This window comes from Taudactylus pleione, unplaced genomic scaffold (assembly GCF_031769625.1).
Source record: "Taudactylus pleione unplaced genomic scaffold, aTauple2 ptg000397bl, whole genome shotgun sequence".
In the NCBI taxonomy this organism is placed as follows: domain Eukaryota; kingdom Metazoa; phylum Chordata; class Amphibia; order Anura; family Myobatrachidae; genus Taudactylus; species Taudactylus pleione.
The window spans coordinates 5701170-5721351 of NW_028284799.1; the positions used below are offsets into that span (position 1 = coordinate 5701170).

The window sequence follows — 20182 nt, forward strand, 5'->3', positions numbered from 1 at the left end:
TTTCACGAAAATCCGAGACGGTCAGATTGGAAGCTGTGATGATTTGTGCATGGAATGACCCTTTACAGATGGCTTTCCTGCATGCGCGCTTCCAGCAAGGGGGCGTGGCCGATCGAGGAGGGGGCATGTCCTTGCAGAACACCCCCAATTCATCACCCTTTATAATACATTATGCCACACGTATGTAATGCCTCCCCTCTCCTCAGCGTTTCACTGCCTCCTAATCCTCAAGCCCCCCCCCCAGCAACTCACCACCTTGTAATCCTGCCTGCCCCTAGAACTGCCACAGCTTGTACTGGCTTTGCCTATCTTTTTTACTTTAATTTTTCACCAGAAAGCTCTTGGCATATGCTAACAATGCCCTACTCTCCTAGCAATGATCTTTATTCTGGTGACATGCAGTGGCCAGAACTTTTAAGATGGTGTGCAATTAGTACATTGCTATTTTACTCTACAGCCCATTGCTTTCCTCACAGAGGGGCCTATTTATTAACATTTATTTTTACTAAAATAATGTGAAAAATTGTGTTCTCACCCTCTTCACATTATTCTAGTATCGCATGAATTTACTAAAGTAAAGCAATTGGAGTAGAATTTGCAAAATTCTACTCCAAACCCTAATTGTCACATTTTTAGTAAGCCGTTCACATTTCCCATACTTGTAATGGGAAATGTGATCTGTCCAGATTTACTAAAAATATATTGTGAAAACATACTGGGGGAAGCCCTGTGATAATAACGTCACCTGGAGATGGCGTTATACAGGGTTTCCCCAACTCCTGCTCTGCTCTAACAGGCAGAGCCAGGAGCCGGGCCCAGTGATCAGCTGTGTGGTCTAAATAGACCATAAGCTGATCACTGCAAAAACATTTACCTGCATCCAGGGAGCAGTGATCGGTGCTCCAGTGATGTCCTCCGGGGCTCCTGTCAGCTGGTGTCTGGGCTCCTGCGCTGTGTCCCTGGTCAGCTACTGCATAAAATAGCTGACCCGGGGTCACCGTGCAGGAGCAGGGAGACCAGCAGACCGGAGCCCCAGAGGATATCACCAGAGCACCGATTATCGAGGTAAGTGTGAGCTCGGGGGCAGTGAGTGGGGGGGTGTGGTTGCGGTATGCGGCAGCGCATGCGCAGACACATTCTCCCTGGATATTTTCCGAAAAATACAGAGAAGTGTGCGGACGGGATTGGCAGGGACAGAGCATTATCGCAAGCTATGCCCCTGCATGCAGATGTTGGTGCATCCATGTGATATTTCTGACAAAATCCGCAATGCGAATTTAGGAAATATCACACTACTACAATCCGCATTTAAAATGCGGTTGTCAATAGGGCCCAGAATAAGGTGACACAGCAAGGGGCAGCTTTGTAGTAATTTGCAACATAAAAGATGGTCATAATTATTATAAGTTTACTTGTTTGCCCCCAAGTAAAGGGAAGGACATTTTCTTGTATGCAGGCTTTGTTAACATCATTTCAGTGTTGAAAAGTAATGGAACAGAGAATGGTATTTACAGAACTTTGTATGTGCTTGACAAATATTTTTAGTGCACTGTTGTAACTTCTATGGGTGAGATGTACTAAGCTGTGAAGAAAGATGAAGCACCAACCAATCTGCTCCTTCTTGCCATTTTTTTAAATTACAGTTAGGAGCTGATTGGTTGGTACTTTATCTCTCTCCACTGTATCACTCTCCATGGCTTAGTACATCTCCCCCTATGCATTTTAAATGGACCTGCCACCAGCTCCTGACTTGCTTGGCTTGCAAGTGCCAAGAGTTAATTTTTTGTTTTTTAAAAAGCTGTTAATTAACACTTCTGCTGGGTACACACTTATCCAATCCACGGCAGATCAGACTGTTTATACAATTCTACTGCAGACCTGCTCGCAGATTCTATATTCAATCCCCGCTACTCACTTGTCCAATTTTTCAGCAGACCTCCAATCTGTGTCTGCTGAAAAAATACATTCACTGTGCAGGAAAGGGGATTTGTTATTGAGGAATTTCATTATAATAGTGAAGATAGAGAGGTTGAGAATTAATAACCTGATAATTGGATTTCAGGTTTTAAATAAAAAATAAAATACAATGGCATGGGGTTCCCCCCACAGAGGCGTAACCAGCCCCAGGATCTTGGAGCTGACACTGATTCTTAAAATATGAGGAACAAAACAAGTAGGGGTCCCCCATATTTTCAGAACCAGCATCGGGCTCCACTAACAGGGCTGTAATGCCACAGCCAGGCACACACATTCATCCCCCCCCTAACTAGTCAATCCAAGCTGGAGTCCCCCCTCTCCAGGGCACCCAAGGCCAGTGATGAAGTCCGGGGCTATCCCCAGCACGCCTGGGCTGTGGGTGCCGAGTTGATAGTCCATTATTAAAAGTATAATATTGTCTTCTACAGGTGGAGCTACAGGTCCCAGCAAGCCTCCCCCGCATGCTGATACTTGGAGAACCATAAATACCAACAGGCGAGGCATTAAGGGCCCGCTGGTATCTATAGTACCTCTGTGAAAGAAATAGTAAAATAAAAACAAAACACAGAATGTGTTAATTTATTTTGCTGCTCTTTTACCTGGGGGGTGGCGGCCATGAAAAAAAGCTTAAAAGGACTTCCCTGACGTCTTCAGAAGCTCTTCTTCGCTCCTCCACCTTCTAACTGACACCCGCTGCATCATGCTGGCTTATATAAGGCAGCATAAAGGGGCAGGACAAAGACGGCGGCCCTCTTGAATTTTTAAAATCGCATTGCGGCGCCATTTTTGAAATCTAACATCTCATCGTCCCGCTGCTGTCTACACTGCTGCCATGCCTGCCTCTGCCCACCACGACCCACAGCAGTGGCGGACGGTGAGGGATCCCACTGGAACAAGCACTGACTCCACGCTGATGTTATGTTGGGCTGCCGGGACTGGAGATCGGTTGCCTGCTCCGGTCTTCGCAGCCTGTACACAATAACATTGGTCGGCAGTCGGGTCTCCTAGTTATTAAGCATGTTTAAAAACCAGGAGACCTAACAGCCGACCAGGATCTGGTCTGCGGATCTTTCGGCGGCGGGTACACACTTGTCCAATGTCAGGCAGACCCGTCGGTCGGGTGTCTGATTGGACAAGTGTGTACCCAGCTTTAGTGTTCCTGCTGCCAAGGCATATTTCAGCTCCTTGGTGATGTGCTGAAAAGGCCATGAGAGGATTGCCACCAAACTCTCCCATGTGAACACTTTTCTGTTGAAACTGGAAACTTAATAACCTTAATCTATGAGCGGTTGAACCACAATGGGCTGAATCACCTTAATACGCCAACACATTGTAAAGGGCAGCAGTTTGTAGAGAATTGATTAGGAGTTTGCTGCCAGACTTTCACTTCAAACCACAGCCCTTTTAAATAGCACTTGTCTGTTTTTCTTTAAATATATGAGGTGTATGCTGTGACACATGGAGTCTCTTTACACAAGTGTATCTTAAATGTAGAAACAGTTAACCTATTTGCTGGGTGGGAAACTTGCCACCTAGCAACAGCTGGTGAGGGGAGGGGGATAGACAGCAAGCAAGCCTCTTTATTACCAGCTGAAAGGTAGGAAAAGTAACTTTTTCTTCCCTTTCTTTCTGACACTAGCAGTGAATCTGTGTATGCACAGTACAGGGGGTTCGTGCACAGAGGTCACGTGCACATCCACGGGGGATGTATTGCGGCCGCCGGTCTTGATACAGACATCCGAATCCCGTCAAGGGACTCAAGATATACCGTCGCCTATATTAATCCCGACACCGGAACGCCGAAGGACGCCAGCTTGAACAAGGGACATACAGGGCGCCCTTAGGGAGTCTATCGAGGTTAGGTTTTTTTGGGGGGAGGTTAGGGTTGGGCACCCCTAGGGGAGAGGGTTAGGCACCCCTAGGGGGAGTGGATTGAGACTTCATACCCATTCCCGTCCACGGACAGATTTTTTTTCTCAGTACTGGAAAATGGAAGACGCAGTGACAGTTGCTTCTCCTCCTATTACTGTGAGAATGGACCAAACAACCTAATAAAAGGCTTTTCACTTTCTACTGCCTTTTCTTCCTCAGATGAATTTAATTATAGAAAAAGAAGAAGAAAAAAAAGTTAATTCATCTAGACCTCTGCATGACAACTTTACCTCTGAATCTGAGGTTGGAAAATTTCAGATGTATAATTTCATTAAGAAAATACAAATCTACATCCATCTGAGGAGACGTTACACAGTGATGCAATCTAATAGTCTTCTCTGGTATTGCCCATAGCCAGCAAACAAACCCTCTACGTAGCGGTCAGAACTGTTATGCCTGTAGCCAGCAGAGGACTCTAGCCCATAGGTGGCACAACATGGAGACCTGTTAAGGACGCTCTGGACTTACCTAATTCGAGCTGTCCTCCTTCGGCGTTCCGGCGTCGAGATTCAGGTAGGTGTTTTGACGCCTATCTGAAGTCACCCGTCGGGCTTCTTGTGCCGGGAAATAAGAGAAGAGGTTCCATCACAGGATAGATGTTGTGACATCATCAGCTGTTGTGTAACATCTGCTTGACAAGCTGTAGATTGTTTTTACCTACATCATAGGTGCTTTTAGTGGGACAGATAACATGGAGAGAGTGATAGAGGTAAGGAATTTATATTGGATTTGAGTTTGAATCCAGGAGTTGTAGTGCTTCTATTCTTTAGGCCCATCTAATTAGGGTTAATATATTTATATCACCTTTGACATATCCACTTTGATTTAACCTGGAGTTTATTTTTTATAGACACTTATTTTTGGGGTATATATTATGTGGTTAGGTCCCGTAACAATTTTTTTTATTAATCTCTCAATTAGGTATGTGAATACAGTGGTAATTTGGGTTCATTATTTGTATTACCCTTTGAGATTTATGGTCGTATTCAGTTGCCGGTGAAAAGTTTTCGGCGATGTCATCATTTCGCCTGTTGGAAACTTTCCGCCATATTCAATTGCAAAGACTTTTCACCGGTGCGAAAAGTCTGCGCCTTGTAACCAGCGGAAAAGATTCGCCTCTGGATGGAGGCGGGAAAAAAGTACTGAATTGGGGGTTTGGGGTGCAAAGTTACGGGAACAAACCTGCAGCATTGGGACAGTTCCCCAAAGGTAAATTGTGTAAATAAAAAAAAAAAAAGTACTTTAGAGGACCCCCAAAAAGTACTTTCGTTTTGGAGGCGAAAAAAAAAAACAAAGTTGGGGGACAAAAATAAAAACTAGCAAAATAGACTCCAGGGGTACCCCAAGTATGCCCCATGAGTTTTTTGGATTGCAGGTGTTTGCTGAAGGTGCGAATTTTAACCATGCTTGCACCCATTTTCATGTGCCCCAAATTTGACTGCTTAAATTTGGCCAAAAAAACCTGCTAAATGCTATTTTTCTAGCACCATTTGAGAGCATTTAAGGACCCCAGATACCTTCAGCAGGGCTAGTCGGGGCTATCCATAGTGATCCCCCATGTCAGTGCATCTTTTGGGGGGTGTCAGGGTGATTTCCCCAAATATCACAGGACTTTAGTTCCGCCATGATGCGTTCTCGCGTCCTTTGCAATTGTATAGGGTGAAAAGTGGTGACGAGTGCGATACTTTTCCGGAGGCAAAACAAGCGAAAACTTCGGCATGCTAAAACTGGGAATTTTTGCTGGCAATTGAATACGGCCCTAAGTGGTAACAGTGGGAGAGATGGTGTAGAGGTAAAGACACAGGACCTCATTCAGACCCGGTCGCAAGCGCTGAGCGCTTGCAACCGGTTCTATGTTTAGGCCCGCGCAGCGGCCGCAAGCCCCGGAGCGAGAGAGAAATTCTCTTGCTCCGGAGCTCCCTACAAAAGGGGCGGCTGTCGATGTTGATTGACAGCTCGACCCGTTTTGTAGGCGTGGCGGGGGGGTGGTTTCACAAACTGAGGCATTTCTTAAGGAACGCCTGCCGTTTTGTGGGCGGCTGCACTGACATCAGCAGCGATGTCAGTGGGGAGTTTCCTGCTCGATCAGAGCAGGAAGCTCCCTGGGGCTTTCGGTTGCCGAGACCCAACCTTATTGTCTCGTCGCAAGCCCCGATGGTCGCGATGGTCTTGACCATCGCGACCATCAACCTGGTCGGTCGCTAAAGCAGTGGGTGGTAACCCACAGCTTAGCTAGCGACCAGGAGGCCGCACTTGAAAAGTCAAGCGGCCACCCTCATTCAGAGCGAGCGCTCTCTTCTTGCGACCGCCTCTGAATGAGGGCCACAGTCTAGAGAGTTTGAACAGAAGACTCTGGGTTCGAATCCCGGGAGGCATATATAGATATTTTTTAAATTTAAGGTATTAATTGATTTATTTTGAGGTATTCTTAATAGGAGGGATTTGGGTTTTCATGTTTTTTATTTGATCAAGATGCCAAAAGATGTGATATTCAGTGTTAAGGGAGATAAAAAAAAGGTCTGTCTTGCTTTTTTAAAAACACGCACTTTCTATATTAAGTGTCTTTGATGGAGACTAATTAAGACACCTGTGGAGACATATGTCAGTAATTTGGAAAGTGAAGTGGCAAATCAAAATGAAGGAGAGCTGGTATAAAAGGAGACACCGTGCTCAACATATTTACTCTCTTTGATAAAGCTTCCTAGAACCCAAGCGAAACGCGTTAGAAATCACTGACTTGCCGGAGACCTATCTGAAAAATTTGGACTGAATTCACCTTGGTTCTGTGGGAGCCGCTCAGCACATTAGAGCAGAGCACTTTTGGGACGCTGGACCTGGTCGAGTACAGTAGCGGGCGAAGGCGGTCACAAGCTGACTTGATTACAGCCTCCAAAGCTAAACCAGGAAAATTTGGCTCTCCATGTGAATTTATGTGAGCCACTCCAGAAATAGCCCCTTTAAAGCAGCATGGATCATCCAGGCTATTATCGCCACAGACCCCAGAGGTCTGAGATCTGGGGAGTAAAGTTTACATTCAGTCCTATACAAAGGGTCCGGTGAAAACTTTTATCTGGACAAACAGTATTTTATATATACTGATGTTTCCAAAATAGGGACTTTTTATTACAATTGGAGTCTTTTACATTTAATAATAATTCATAATAGATAAGGTTGGAGGGAATTATTGTAATTTGATGTTATTGTTTTATCTGATTATTACATAAAGGATAATTATATTTACTTTGGCATCTTGATCTTTATTTCTGACATGTCAAGTGGATAAGAGTTTGAGCTGTATATTGAGTACGTATTAGAGCGACACCATTATTATATTATTCCTGGTAGTATGTAGTCTTATTTGGGCATACACAGGCTCATAGGTGTACGCTGCTTTTTTATACATATTAATTATATTCACTGTTAGCGCCCAGCTGGAATTTTTTGTCTTTTTGACCTATACAATTACAGCAATACATGGCTTTGATTCTGAAGAATAATCCTTGAACCAGTAAAAATGTACTTTAATTTCCTAGTTTAGATATTACCTGCCTTAGAGTGGTAAATTAGCAACTTTTAAGTTTTCAAAGGATGTGGTCTTTCAGTATCTAACATTACCTGTGTACTTGTAAATGTGTCTGTTTCTTAATGTTTATTGCTCTGAGCCGACTGAATACCAGGGATGTGCAGTCAGGGGAGGCAGAGCCCCATCCTCTATTATACTCCCTGTCATGCTCCAGAGTTTTGATATAAAAACTGTTTTTATACAGGTGTGCCTCCCCAGCCATTGACCTCACCGCACGTCACTGCTTTACAAACAAAACAATCCACATGGTGGGTGTTTTGGCCATGTAGGTAGTGCTGAACAATTGCAACTGTCTTACTTTTTGGGCACTGTTCCATTATGCCACACAGTATCCAGGGCCACCTCTGCTCTAGATAGCAGGGCAGTGGGTGAGTGAATGCCATGCACATGTACACAGCATTTAATCAGTGCCAGTTCTGTGTCCAGTAAGCAACTTTTTATATCCTGGAAGCCCACTGCAGCTCTTCTACATGGTTTCTTTGCTCTCTCGTTTTGTAGCCTTAACGGGTAATTAATATCACACAGTCACTTAAAGACGAAGAAGTGCATGTATTGGGATTATAAATAATTTAAATTCTCAACATATTAAGTGACGAGGCCAATTATTACCCCGTCTCAAATAGTTTGTAGCCTATATATACCAAATAAATAGCTTTCTGCATGTTTCATATAGCATGATTCAGTTTTGTAATGTATTTAATTCTGCTGTATCCATACAGATAACAACATTTATATGATTTTAGTTGTTTTGCCTTATTTATACCTAGGTTTGGTCCCAAAGCAAACAGGTAAACACTTATAAATAGAGATAAAAATATGCAGTTAAATCTGGAAGCTGTCACATGTTGACCTGAATCCCGGGAATGAATTGATGTGGATAGGAGTTCTTTGTTTTCTGGTCGTAAACTTGCATAATGTGCCTTTATATGTAACCTGCTGTGCATGGTTAAGTCCATGTAAACAGTACAGTTGGTGTGAACTCCACTTGTACTTCCTGTTCTGTTGAGTTCCTAGAATTGCTTTGTTTTGCTATGCAGTGTGTGGAGGAGGCTGGAAGGGAGGGACTAGTCCTGCTGATTGTATGAAGGCAAAAATGTTCTATGCCTGAGCACTACTGAAAAGACTCAACAGGGAGCTGTTCTTTCTCTAGCTAAATTGAATATATTTCTGTCATTTAGTAAGGGCAATGCATTTTTAAGCCATTAGCTTTGACACTTGAGTACATTTTATTCTTGTTTTTACTTCTCCGGCTGTGCAATGGTTCAAATAACCGAGAGACCAGTGTGCAGGGATTTAATCCCCATCTCCATGCTTTTTAACTTCAGGCAAAGCCAACCTCAGGTGTCTCCACGCAGCGAAACGGCACCTATTCCTGTCCCAACTCAGCTACGGAATTATCAACGCATTGAGCAGAATCTCTCGTCCACCGCTAGCCCAACATCTAATCCTCACGGGTCACCCAGGTACGTTCCAATATGCTTTTGTTTCTTGTTTGTGACATGACCTTTCGTTGCTTTCAAAGGAGTCACTTGACACCTTCTGATGTTTGGAAACTGTGGACAGGAAATTTAATGCTACACATGCCTCAATTAACTAGGGATATGTGAAGTGTAAGTGAGAAATTGATTATGTGCAGTACTTACCATGTGTTCCTGTTTAGCATAGTAGTGCAAAACAGTCAGACATGATGTAGTCAGCTCTCTTGATAATCCGTAAATTCCATCCTTGATCCCAGATATTGTTGACCAGTATCTTGCACAGCATATTCAGAGTTCCATTAGCTGTACGTAGTATTATTGATGATCTCTCCTTTCTTGTGATGGAGCATTACTATACAATCCTAAAATTATCACACAACCATAATATAATTGATTCTTTGTATCTGCATTTTTTTTTTTTTTTACAAGCGATTGTGATTCACCTCCTCTGCAGATGTAATATACAACCCTTCAAGCTAAGCAATAATTTGATGCCCCTAATACGGGTCATGTTGCTTCACAATAACCTAGATCAAATTGGTTAAATAAAAAATAGATCACATTTATTTTACGAACCTAAAAATTACTTCTAGATTTCATAAATGCAATAACAGTATAAAGCATGACCACTGAAAGCTCTGTAAAGCAGATGTAAACTTTTTAATTGTACATTATTGGTGCATATGTAAATAATAAGGGAAGGGCAAATAAACTTTATGATCTAAGTGTTTTATCCATGTAAAGTATGTCCTAATGGATGTATAAAATATGATGCGAACAACTCAACTTTTTAAAATTATTTATGTAATGTAACCACCCAAATGACAAAATGATCAACATTTTTCCATGAGGAATATTAAGATTGAAACTAAATTAATATTGATATAAACATCTAGAAGATATTTATAAGCATATATTTCAATGAAATGTATAAATGAAAGTGGTATAAAACTATTGTTTGTGATTGGCACTTATTCCTGCCGGGTCAGTTGGTCTGTATGAAAGGCTTTGTTGTATTACATGCAATTTGCCATTTTTAATGCATGAAGAATCCTGGAAAGTAAACCTCTCATTCATATGGATTAGTCTATTACCTTGTATATCACTCTAAACCAGGGGTAACCCTCCAGCTGCTGTTCAACTACACATCCCAACATGCGCTGTTAGTTTTAGCATGCTCTGATAACGGACCTGTGGCAGGGCCTGCTAGGATGTGTAGTCCCACAGCAGCTGGAGGGCCACTTAGTACCCACCCCTGCGCTAAACCAATGTATGATTTTAGTTTTTGACCTCTTTTTCTTCAGACTTTAAATTGAGTCACGTGTTTATAATTTCCTTGTTCAGGTTTTGTTTTGTTTTTTTAGTTTAATTTGAACCTCTGCTGTCATGTCACTAAAAATCTACTTTAACCAAAGCAAAAAATCACTAATTCAAATTATAACATGAAGTATTCTTGGTGTTATGGTATAGGTTACAGAACAGGGTTTTTGTTTTTCTTCAGCAGATCTGGGGCAGTAAGACGCTCTCATACCAGTCCCATGGGCTTTTTAAAGGTTGGTTCTGGCTCGCCCAGTTCGACAGACATGGCTACAGCTACTGGACGTCGATTATCCACTGGCTCTTCACGACCATATTCTCCATCACCTTTAGGTAACTTATAAAGCTCAGACTAAACTTGAGTCTGAAATGTAATAATCAATGGACAGTCTCTTTCCACTATAAAAATCTGTCCAATTTGCTGGCACTGTGTGCGTGTCCACAAATGTTGCTATGGCCGAACCAGTGTGCAATTTGGGAATGTGAGTTTACTGTCGTATTGCATGGAGTTCAGATGCTTAGCTGCACAACTGTATTGCAGTTCTTTGTATTGGACCACAGGCTCTCAGGTCTAGAGTGACTTTTTATGCATGGTGATGGAGATAATTTCCACCTGTATTCATCCAAATGCACTGATTTTTATTGTATTGCTATACTTGGAGGCCACATACAGTACTATAGTCGGTAGCTTTTCTAACGTACAATGAAATCTTGGTTAGTTGGTTTTACTAGATCTATTTTGTAGCAATTAAGGTGTGTGTGTATGTATGTGTATATGTATATGTGTATATGTATATATATAGATAGATAGATAGATATTATTGATTACACATACTCCTTTTGACCGGCACGCCGCGTATGTAAATGTAATTACCTGGGTGTCCTCCTGGGAAAAAAACGAGTTCAGGGGTCGGCGTGAACACTGACTGATCTGCGGCTACTTAGCCCCATACGCATAAAGCTGCGACGCAATGTGTTCCCTGATTCACATCATAGCCAGCATTAACTTTTTCAGCAATTTGTGCTATAGTAGCTTTTCTGTGGGATAGTAACAGGTGGGATAGCCTTCACTCTCCATGCACATCAGTGAGCCTTGCGTGCCCATGACCCTGTTGTCCATTCACTGGTTGCCCTTCCTTGGACCACTTTTGATAGGTACTAACCACTGCATACCGGGGGCACCACACAAGACCTGCCGTTTTTGAAAGGCTTAAACCCAGTTGTCTATCATAACAATTTGGCCCTTGTCAAAGTCACTCAGATCCTTACGCTTGCACATTTTTCCTGCTTCCAACACATCAAGTTCAAGAACTGACTTTTCACTTGCTGCCTAAAAACTTCATACATCTGCGATAGATTGGGACAATTCCGTGTTTTGCAGATGACTGTGGCAAAAAATTTGCAATGTATAGGTACACCAATCACTGATTCCGAACCAAAAAGTGATCGGAATTGATAAATCAGTTTGTCCAACATGTTGGATTTCACCGATCAATCGGGGCTGTAGATTGCTAGTGTATAGTAATGATCAGCCAATTTGCCGACAATTACTAGTAAAAATTCAAGACTGTCAGAACTGTCTTTCCTGAAAAAGATCTGTAAATCACTGAAAAATATCCTCAATGTATGGGTGCAGATTGGTGTATTGGGGAATTTTTAGATTGGGGGAAAAAAACTGATCTGTGAATTGTTCTTTTGTGAATGCTGATGTATGGTTCCCTTATATAGCCCACCCCATGACAGGTGCCATTGTAAGGAGATAATCACTGTTATTCACTTTACCTGCCAGTGGACGTAATGTTATGCAGATTTGATAATCCTATCATCTGGGTCACCACCATACACCTATCAGGTATAAGTGCCCCATTGATTATTGTAACTAGATAATCAGATAATCACCTGCCAGCATTTTTTTGGCATATATATATATATATATATATATATATATATATATTATAATAGTGTTAGCCTCTTCAAGAAAGAAGAAAAAACACTCTCCAGATTTTCAGCAAGATTATTCAGTATTTAATGATTAAACCAACATCATTTGCCAACGTTTCGGTCCAATATGGACCTTTGTCAAGGCACAATAGCTTCTAAACATCAATGGTTCACTCAGTGTTGGTCTGTCAGAGAATGTCCTGGTGCATATATACATACACAGTATAGTGTGCCTACATTAGCTTAACATTTACTAGAAACTTAACTGTTCTTGGTTTTAAAAGCTCCATGAATTCTTCTAATAAAAATCATTATATACCAGTGAAGTGCTATTGTGTTGTGGTTTCAGTGAGTACATTGTTCATTCCACTTTGTCAGTGCCGAGAACAAATTATATAATGCATATTTTAGACTCATGCTGGTCAGTGAGCAACCGAGATCTTCGATTAAGTAATCCTCTTATTTTCATTGAGAACAGAGAAACTGCATAGGCAATAAACAGTGCAGACAAGCGGCCATACTTGTGCATGACTTACTACATGGCTTTTGCTGATTCACTTTCTGCTTGTTGTACAGTTGGAACCATCCCAGAGCAGCTCGGACACTGCTGTTGTGGACACGCTCAGGGACACGAGTCGAGAAGTAGAAGCTCTTCAGGTGATAAGATCTGCTATCTATCATATATATATATATATATATATGTATATATATATATGTATATATATATATGTATATGTGTGTGTATATATATATATATATATGTATGTATATAATTATAATATACTGTATATCAAGCATTCTTCACATGTACCCACAGGGAAGAAGTCTGACAAGAAATTCATTTTGCACGCATGAAAGTTAACATGTCAATAAAGGCAAAGATTTAATAAAGAGAAACAAATCTGTGGTTTAAAAATAGTGCACTTTATTATCAATACAATTTTAATAAACTATTTTACAGTACAAGTCAAGTATGCAGAACAGCAAATGTTAAAGTTAATTTTAGAACACTACTGTATATATTACACACTGTTGTGAGTAGAGCCTGACCTTTTATCCCACTATAAACGTGTCATTCTAGGACCAAAGTGTCACGTACCCAAGCAGACCTCTCAAATGTAATAAACATATCACTGGCTTCACCCAAGCAGACCTATGACTGTTGTAAAGGTAGTTGAGGTTGATTTGCCAGATATACCTCTAAATAAATGGATCTTTAAAAATATATGAATAATAAAATTCTTATAACTTATTTGTTTGATAACCGGTAAGGATTAGGGTTAGGCTACAGGGGGTGGAGGGGGTAGGCTGTGGAAAAGGTGGGTTGGGGGAGGATTAGGAGTTAGTGTAGGACACTTACCTTTGGGTGTCAGGATTCTGACTGTCGGGATGCCACTGTCTGTATTCTGATCGCTGGCATCCTGACCAACCGGGATCCCGTACCCAACCCTTACGATAATACTTAATACTTTTATTGCTAACCTAATGGCGTATTCAACACACAGTGCTAGACGAAATGTGAAGTTGGAGACCCAATTACTATTTTTTTTGTTCATTATTATTATTGCTACTTCATTTAAAAATAAACTGTAAAACGGATGTGATGCTGGCTTCAATATGCACTATGCTCGGATCTGGTAATCCCCCCAACTTTAAAAGGGCTAGCTCTACAGTATCTGGTTAATGTAATGTTTTTGAAAGTATAAATGCTGAAGTGATTGGAGGTTTTTGCGAACTTGAATTTTTTCTGCAACATTGTTTGTTCCCTCATTCAGGTTCCCCAGTGCCGCAGTCACAGTCACCACAATCTTTGCTAGGTGGAAGGATGCAAAGTGCCCCAACCCTCACTGACATCTACCAGAACAAACAGAAGCTACGAAAGCAACACTCAGACCCAGTGTATCCCTCATACACTGGATATGGCTTTAGCAATTCTCCACAGCCAACACGGCCTGTCAGCCTTGGAGCTTCCCCCACAAAACACATGGGATCATCCCCAAGGAGCTCAGAATGGCTATATAAAACTCCCTTACCTACCATTATAGGATCGCCAACCAAGGTTTGTTATGTTCTAGATCTGTAATGAGGCATGTTTTGTATAGAGTACCTTAAGGTAAACTGACCAAAATAATCTACACTAATCAAAATAATTTCGGATCACTGTTGTCAGTTATGAGCTGTACAGGTGGAAAAAAATATATATTTTTTTTATTATGGTCGTTGTTTTTTATTTGTAAAGCGCCATAGTGTGGCTTACAACTACAGGACATACATAAACCAGAGACTTACAAGGCAGACAGAATAATGTGAAAACTATGGGTAGGGAGGGCTCTGCTTCTCAGATTTACAATACAGTGGTAAAAGGCAGAGACTAGTGGAGTGTGTGGCTCGGATATTGTGACAGCAGTGAGGGGATGTACCAGTGTGAGTAGTGTAATCTCTAATGAAGAGGCAGCTTTTCAAGGGATTAATATATTTTGTCGACATTCACAATGTTAACACTGATAAATTGTTGCTAAATTAATCTCAGTGGTGTTCATCCAGCAGTGAGAAATGCCCCTAATCCTAACCCTTCCCTCCTGCACAAAGAAAACTGGGATATGGATGTTGCACTGCACACACTTAAACAAATAGATATCAACCAATAGCTAAAAATAATATACATTTATTAAAAATAAAAGATCCCACACCTTAAAAAATGTAGTGAATTGAACATACAAATTGTAATCGCAGAATAAATCATTACAGGTGCATGCATAAATAGTGTACATATAAAACTCCACACATGCATGAATATATATAATGTTCTGCTGTACTGAAAAACCTTAAAATATTCCAATCCGGCAATGTGGAACTGTTGAGGCATTTTAAGATTCACAGGTGGAATAAACACCTTATTCATTGAACACCTATGTGGCAAGGATAGTCTCCTTTCATTCATTCTAAGGACTGGAATATTTTAGGATTTTTCAGCACAGCAGAACATATATCTCATTAAATGGTTTTGGTTTATTTAAATTATCTTCAACATAGTAGATTAATACTGAAGACATCAAAACTATGAAAGGTCACCTATGGAATTACGTTGTAAACAAAGAAGTGTTAATCAAATCAAAATGTTTTATATTTTAGATTCCTCAAAGTAGCCCCCTTTTGCTTTGATGACAGCTTTGCACACTCTTGGCATTCTCTCAATCAGCTTCATGAGGTAGTCTCCTGGAATGGTTTTGAAGTAACAGGTGTGCCTTGTCGAGAGTCAACCTGTGGAATTAGTTGCCTTCTTAATGTGTTTGAGACCATCCGTTGGGTTGTGCAGAGGTAGGGTTAGTACTAGGGGTGTGCACCGGACACTTTTCGTGTTTTGGTTTTGGATCTGGATCTTTCTTCGTGTTTTGGATCTGGATTGGTTTTGCCAAAACCACCCTTCCGTGTTTTGGGTTCTGGGTTTTGTGTTTTGGATCTGGATTTTTTCTTAAAAAATAAAAAAAAAACGCTAAAATCACATAAATGGGCCTTTTTTTGTTCCTACGCTATTAATAACCCCAATAACATTAATTTCCACTCATTTCCACTCTATTCTGAACACCTCACACCTCACAATATTGTTTTTAGGCCAAAAGGTTGTACCGAGGAAGCTGGATGACTATGCTAAGCGACACAAGGGGGCGGCACAAACACGTGGCCCATCTAGGAGTGGCACTGCAGTGGCAGACAGGAAGCCAATCAGCGTTATGGTGCCCATTTGCATGTAGCACGAACCCGGGAGATCCGTGCTACATGCATCTGTGTGATTGGCACAGAGCAATGACAGGTCCGTGAGACCCGTCTGTGCTGCTGTGGTAAAAAAAAAAAAAAAAACCTGTGTAAAAAAAGAAAAAAATGGCGTGCACCCCCCCAAAAAAGAGCAACCAGCCCCGGGCATTAGTAACCCAGTGCTGGGTGTGCTTAAATACAGGGGACAAACGACGTAGGGGTCCCCTGTACTTAAGCACAACCAGCACCGGGCTAGTCAGAACCAGCGCTGGTTGCCAAAATACGGGGGACAAACGACGTAGGGGTCCCCTGTATTCTGCGCAACCAGCTCTGGGCTCTGATCCGGTCCTGGTTCTGGAAATATAGGGGACAAAAAATGAGTAGGGTTCCCCTGTATGTTCCAGAACCAGCACTGGACTTTTTCTAGCGGGCGCTGATGCCACAGCCAGGGGAGCCCTTTCACCGGGCCCCCCAGCCGCAGCATCAACCCTGACCGCTAGTCAGCCCAGGCCGGGGATCCCTGGAGAGCTGGGGACCCCCCCAATAAAGGGGTCACCCTCTCCAGGGCACCCCAGGCCCAGGCTGATAGCCCGGGGCTATCCCCGCCACCCCTGGTGGCGGTGGGTGGCGGGTTGATTGTGTGGTGTGGTGTAAATAAAGAATATCAAACATTGTCTTTACAAGTAGAACTGCAAGTCCCAGCTAGCCTGCCCCGCATGCTGGTACTTGGAGAACCACAAGTACCAGCATGCAGGGCATTAAGGGCCCACTAGTACCTGTAGTTCACCTGTAAAAAAAATGTTTAAAAAAACACAGGACACACACACCGTGACAGTATAAGTTTATTAAACATACATACACACACACACACACACATGTACACATACTCACCTATGTAACCTGTAGCATCGGTCCACTTGTCCGGTAAAGTATCCCTAGGGGACCTGTGAAAAAAAACATACTCACCATCTCCTATGCGAGGTTCTGTCCTCTTCGTTCCAAAGTAGGCATCCCCGGACTTGGCAAAAAAAAAAAACGAAAACGCGATCCACGAACTTAGTACCGTTCTATAGAACGGTACTTCCCGAATGAGAGCTTAGCGGCGGGGTATCACCATGGAAACCCCGCTGCTAAGCGTTCATTGGCTGAGAGAGGTCATCTCCCGTCTCTCAGCCAATGAACGGCTCCCTCCATTGTAGTCAATGGTGGGAACCGCAGGGTAAACTTTAATAACCTTGCGGCTCCCAGCATTGACTACAATGGAGGGAGCCGTTCATTGGCTGAGAGAGACGGGAGATGGCCTCTCTCAGCCAATGAACGCTTAGCAGCGGGGTTTCCATGGTGATACCCCGCCGCTAAGCTCTCATTCGGGAAGTACCGTTCTATAGAACGGTACTAAGTTCGTGGATCGCGTTTTCGTTTTTTTTTTTTTGCCAAGTCCGGGGATGCCTACTTTGGAACGAAGAGGACAGAACCTCGCATAGGAGATGGTGAGTATGTTTTTTTTCACAGGTCCCCTATGGATACTTTACCGGACAAGTGGACCGATGCTACAGGGTTACATAGGTGAGTATGTGTACATGTGTGTGTGTGTGTGTGTATGTATGTTTAATAAACTTATACTGTCACGGTGTGTGTGTCCTGTGTTTTTTTTAAACATTTTTTTACAGGTGAACTACAGGTACTAGTGGGCCCTTAATGCCCTGCATGCTGGTACTTGTGGTTCTCCAAGTACCAGCATGCGGGGCAGGCTTGCTGGGACTTGCAGTTCTACTTGTAAAGACAATGTTTGATATTCTTTATTTACACCACACCACACAATCAACCCGCCACCCACCGCCACCAGGGGTGGCGGGGATAGCCCCGGGCTATCAGCATGGGCCTGGGGAGCCCTGGAGAGGGTGACCCCTTTATTGGGGGGGTCCCCAGCTCTCCAGGGATCCCCGGCCTGGGCTGACTAGCGGTCAGGGCTGATGCTGCGGCTGGGGGGCCCGGTGAAAGGGCTCCCCTGGCTGTGGCATCAGCCCCCCGCTAGAAAAAGTCCAGTGCTGGTTCTGGAACATACAGGGGAACCCTACTCATTTTTTTCCCCTGTATTTCCAGAACCAGGACCGGATCAGAGCCCAGAGCTGGTTGCGCAGAATACGGGGGACCCCTACGTCGTTTGTCCCCCGTATTTTGGCAACCAGCTCTGGTTCTGACTAGCCCGGTGCTGGTTGTGTTTAAGTACAGGGGACCCCTATGTCGTTTGTCCCCTGTATTTAAGCACACCCAGCACTGGGTCACTAATGCCCGGGGCTGGTTGCTCTTTTTTGGGGGGGGGGGCACGCCATTTTTTTCTCTTTTTACACAGGTTTTTTTTTTTTTTTTTACCACAGCAGCACAGACGGGTCTCACGGACCCGTTAGTGCTCTGTGTCAATGACACAGATGCAAGTAGCACGGATCTCCTGGTCCGTGCGTGCATCTGTGTCATTGAAATACACAGCAGAACAGACGGGTCTCACTGACCCATCTGTGCTCTGTGTCACTGTCAATCACACAGATGCATGTAGCACGGATCTCACGAGTCCGTGCTACATGCAAATGAGCACCATAATGCTGATTGGCTGAGAGCCGTGACAGACGGCTCTGTCAGCCAATCAGCACTTTGCCCATTAAAGGCAAAGGCATTTTTTTTTAAATGGCCGCTCGAGGCAAAACCTCGAGATCCGACAGCAGATCTCGAGGTTTTGCCTCGGGAGAGGGATCCGGGGCAGACAGGGAGATCCGAGCTTGGGCTCGGATCGCCCCGGATCCCCGAAGTTCGGGTGGGTTCGGTTCTCAGGGAACCGAACCCGCTCATCCCTAGTTAGTACACAGTGGACACCACTATTTGACTGTTGTAATCAATATTATGGCACCAACCACTCAACTCGGTAAAGAGAAACGACCGTACATCATTACTTTAAGACATGAAGGTCAGTCGACTCGGAAAATTTCAAGAACTTTGAATGTATCCTCAAGTGCAGTTGCAAAAACCATCAAACGCTATGATGAAACTGGCTCTCATGAGGACCGCCCCAGGAAAGGAAGACCAAGAGTTACCTCTGCTGCAGAGAATAAGTTCATTACAGTTACCAGCCTCAGAAACCGTTACTTAACAGACCTCAGATTAAAGACCACATATAAAGTCTTCACAAAGTTCAAGTAGCAAACAAATCTCAACATCAACTGTTCAGAGGAGACTGCTTGAATCAGGCCTTCATGGTCGTATTGCTCCGAAGAAGCCACTACGGAGAATGAACAAGAAAATAATTGTTTGGGCTAAGAAACACAAGGAATGGACATTAAACCATACTTTGGTCTGATGAGTCCAAATTTGAGATTTTTGGTTCAACCGCCGTGTCTTTGTGAGATGCAGAGAAGGTGAACGGATGGTTTCTGCATGTGTGGTTCCCACTGTGAAGCATGGAGGAGGAGGTGTGATGGTGTGGTGGTGCATTGCTGGTGACACTGATGGTGATGTATTCAAAATTCAAGGCACACTTAACCAACATGGCTACCACAGCATTCTGCAGCGCCATGCCATCCCATCTGGTTTGCACTTACTGGGACCATCATTTGTTTTTCAACAAGACAATGACCCCAAACACACCTCCAGGCTATGTAATGGCTACTTGACCAAGAAGGAAAGTGATGGAGTGCTGCGTCAGATGACCTGGCCTCCACAATCACCCGACCTAAACCCAATTGAGCTGGTTTGGGATGAGTTGGACCGCAGAGTGAAGGAAAAGCAGCCAACAAGTGCTCAGCACCTCTGGAAACTCCTTCAAGACTGTTGGAAAACCATTCCAGGAGACTACCTCATGAAGCTGATTGAGAGAAAGCCAAGAGTGTGCAAAGCTGTCATCCAAGCAAAAGGGGGCTACTTGAGGAATCTAAAATATAAAACATTTTTTGATTTGTTTAACACTTTTTATTTACAACATAATTCCATATGTGTTCTTTCATAGTTTTGATGTCTTCAGTATTAATCTACTATGTTGAAAAAAATGTAAAGAAACAAAAACCATTGAATGAGAAGGTGTGTCTAAACTTTTGACTGGTACTGTAAATATAAATTTATTTATTGCATGCATGTTTGGAGTTTTATATGCACACTCTATGCATGCACCTGCATTGCTTTATTCTGCAATTACAATTTGTATGTTCAATTCACT

The 20182-nt window shown here is 42.9% G+C and overlaps 1 protein-coding gene across 7 annotated transcripts in view; it reads left to right on the plus strand.

Moving 5' to 3' along the window:
* Positions 1-20182, plus strand: part of ULK2 (unc-51 like autophagy activating kinase 2) — a 140649-nt gene that overhangs the window by 98150 nt on the left and 22317 nt on the right. For 4 of the 7 annotated variants that reach the window (XM_088446362.1, XM_088446366.1, XM_088446367.1 and 1 more), the window contains 5 exons: positions 8260-8280; positions 8818-8955; positions 10472-10620; positions 12805-12885; positions 14004-14287. In XM_088446362.1, the coding sequence (XP_088302488.1) occupies positions 8260-8280; positions 8818-8955; positions 10472-10620; positions 12805-12885; positions 14004-14287 (673 nt within the window). The remainder of the gene's footprint in view (positions 1-8259; positions 8281-8817; positions 8956-10471; positions 10621-12804; positions 12886-14003; positions 14288-20182) is intronic. The other 3 variants (XM_088446363.1, XM_088446364.1, XM_088446365.1) reach the window with 3 other exon arrangements.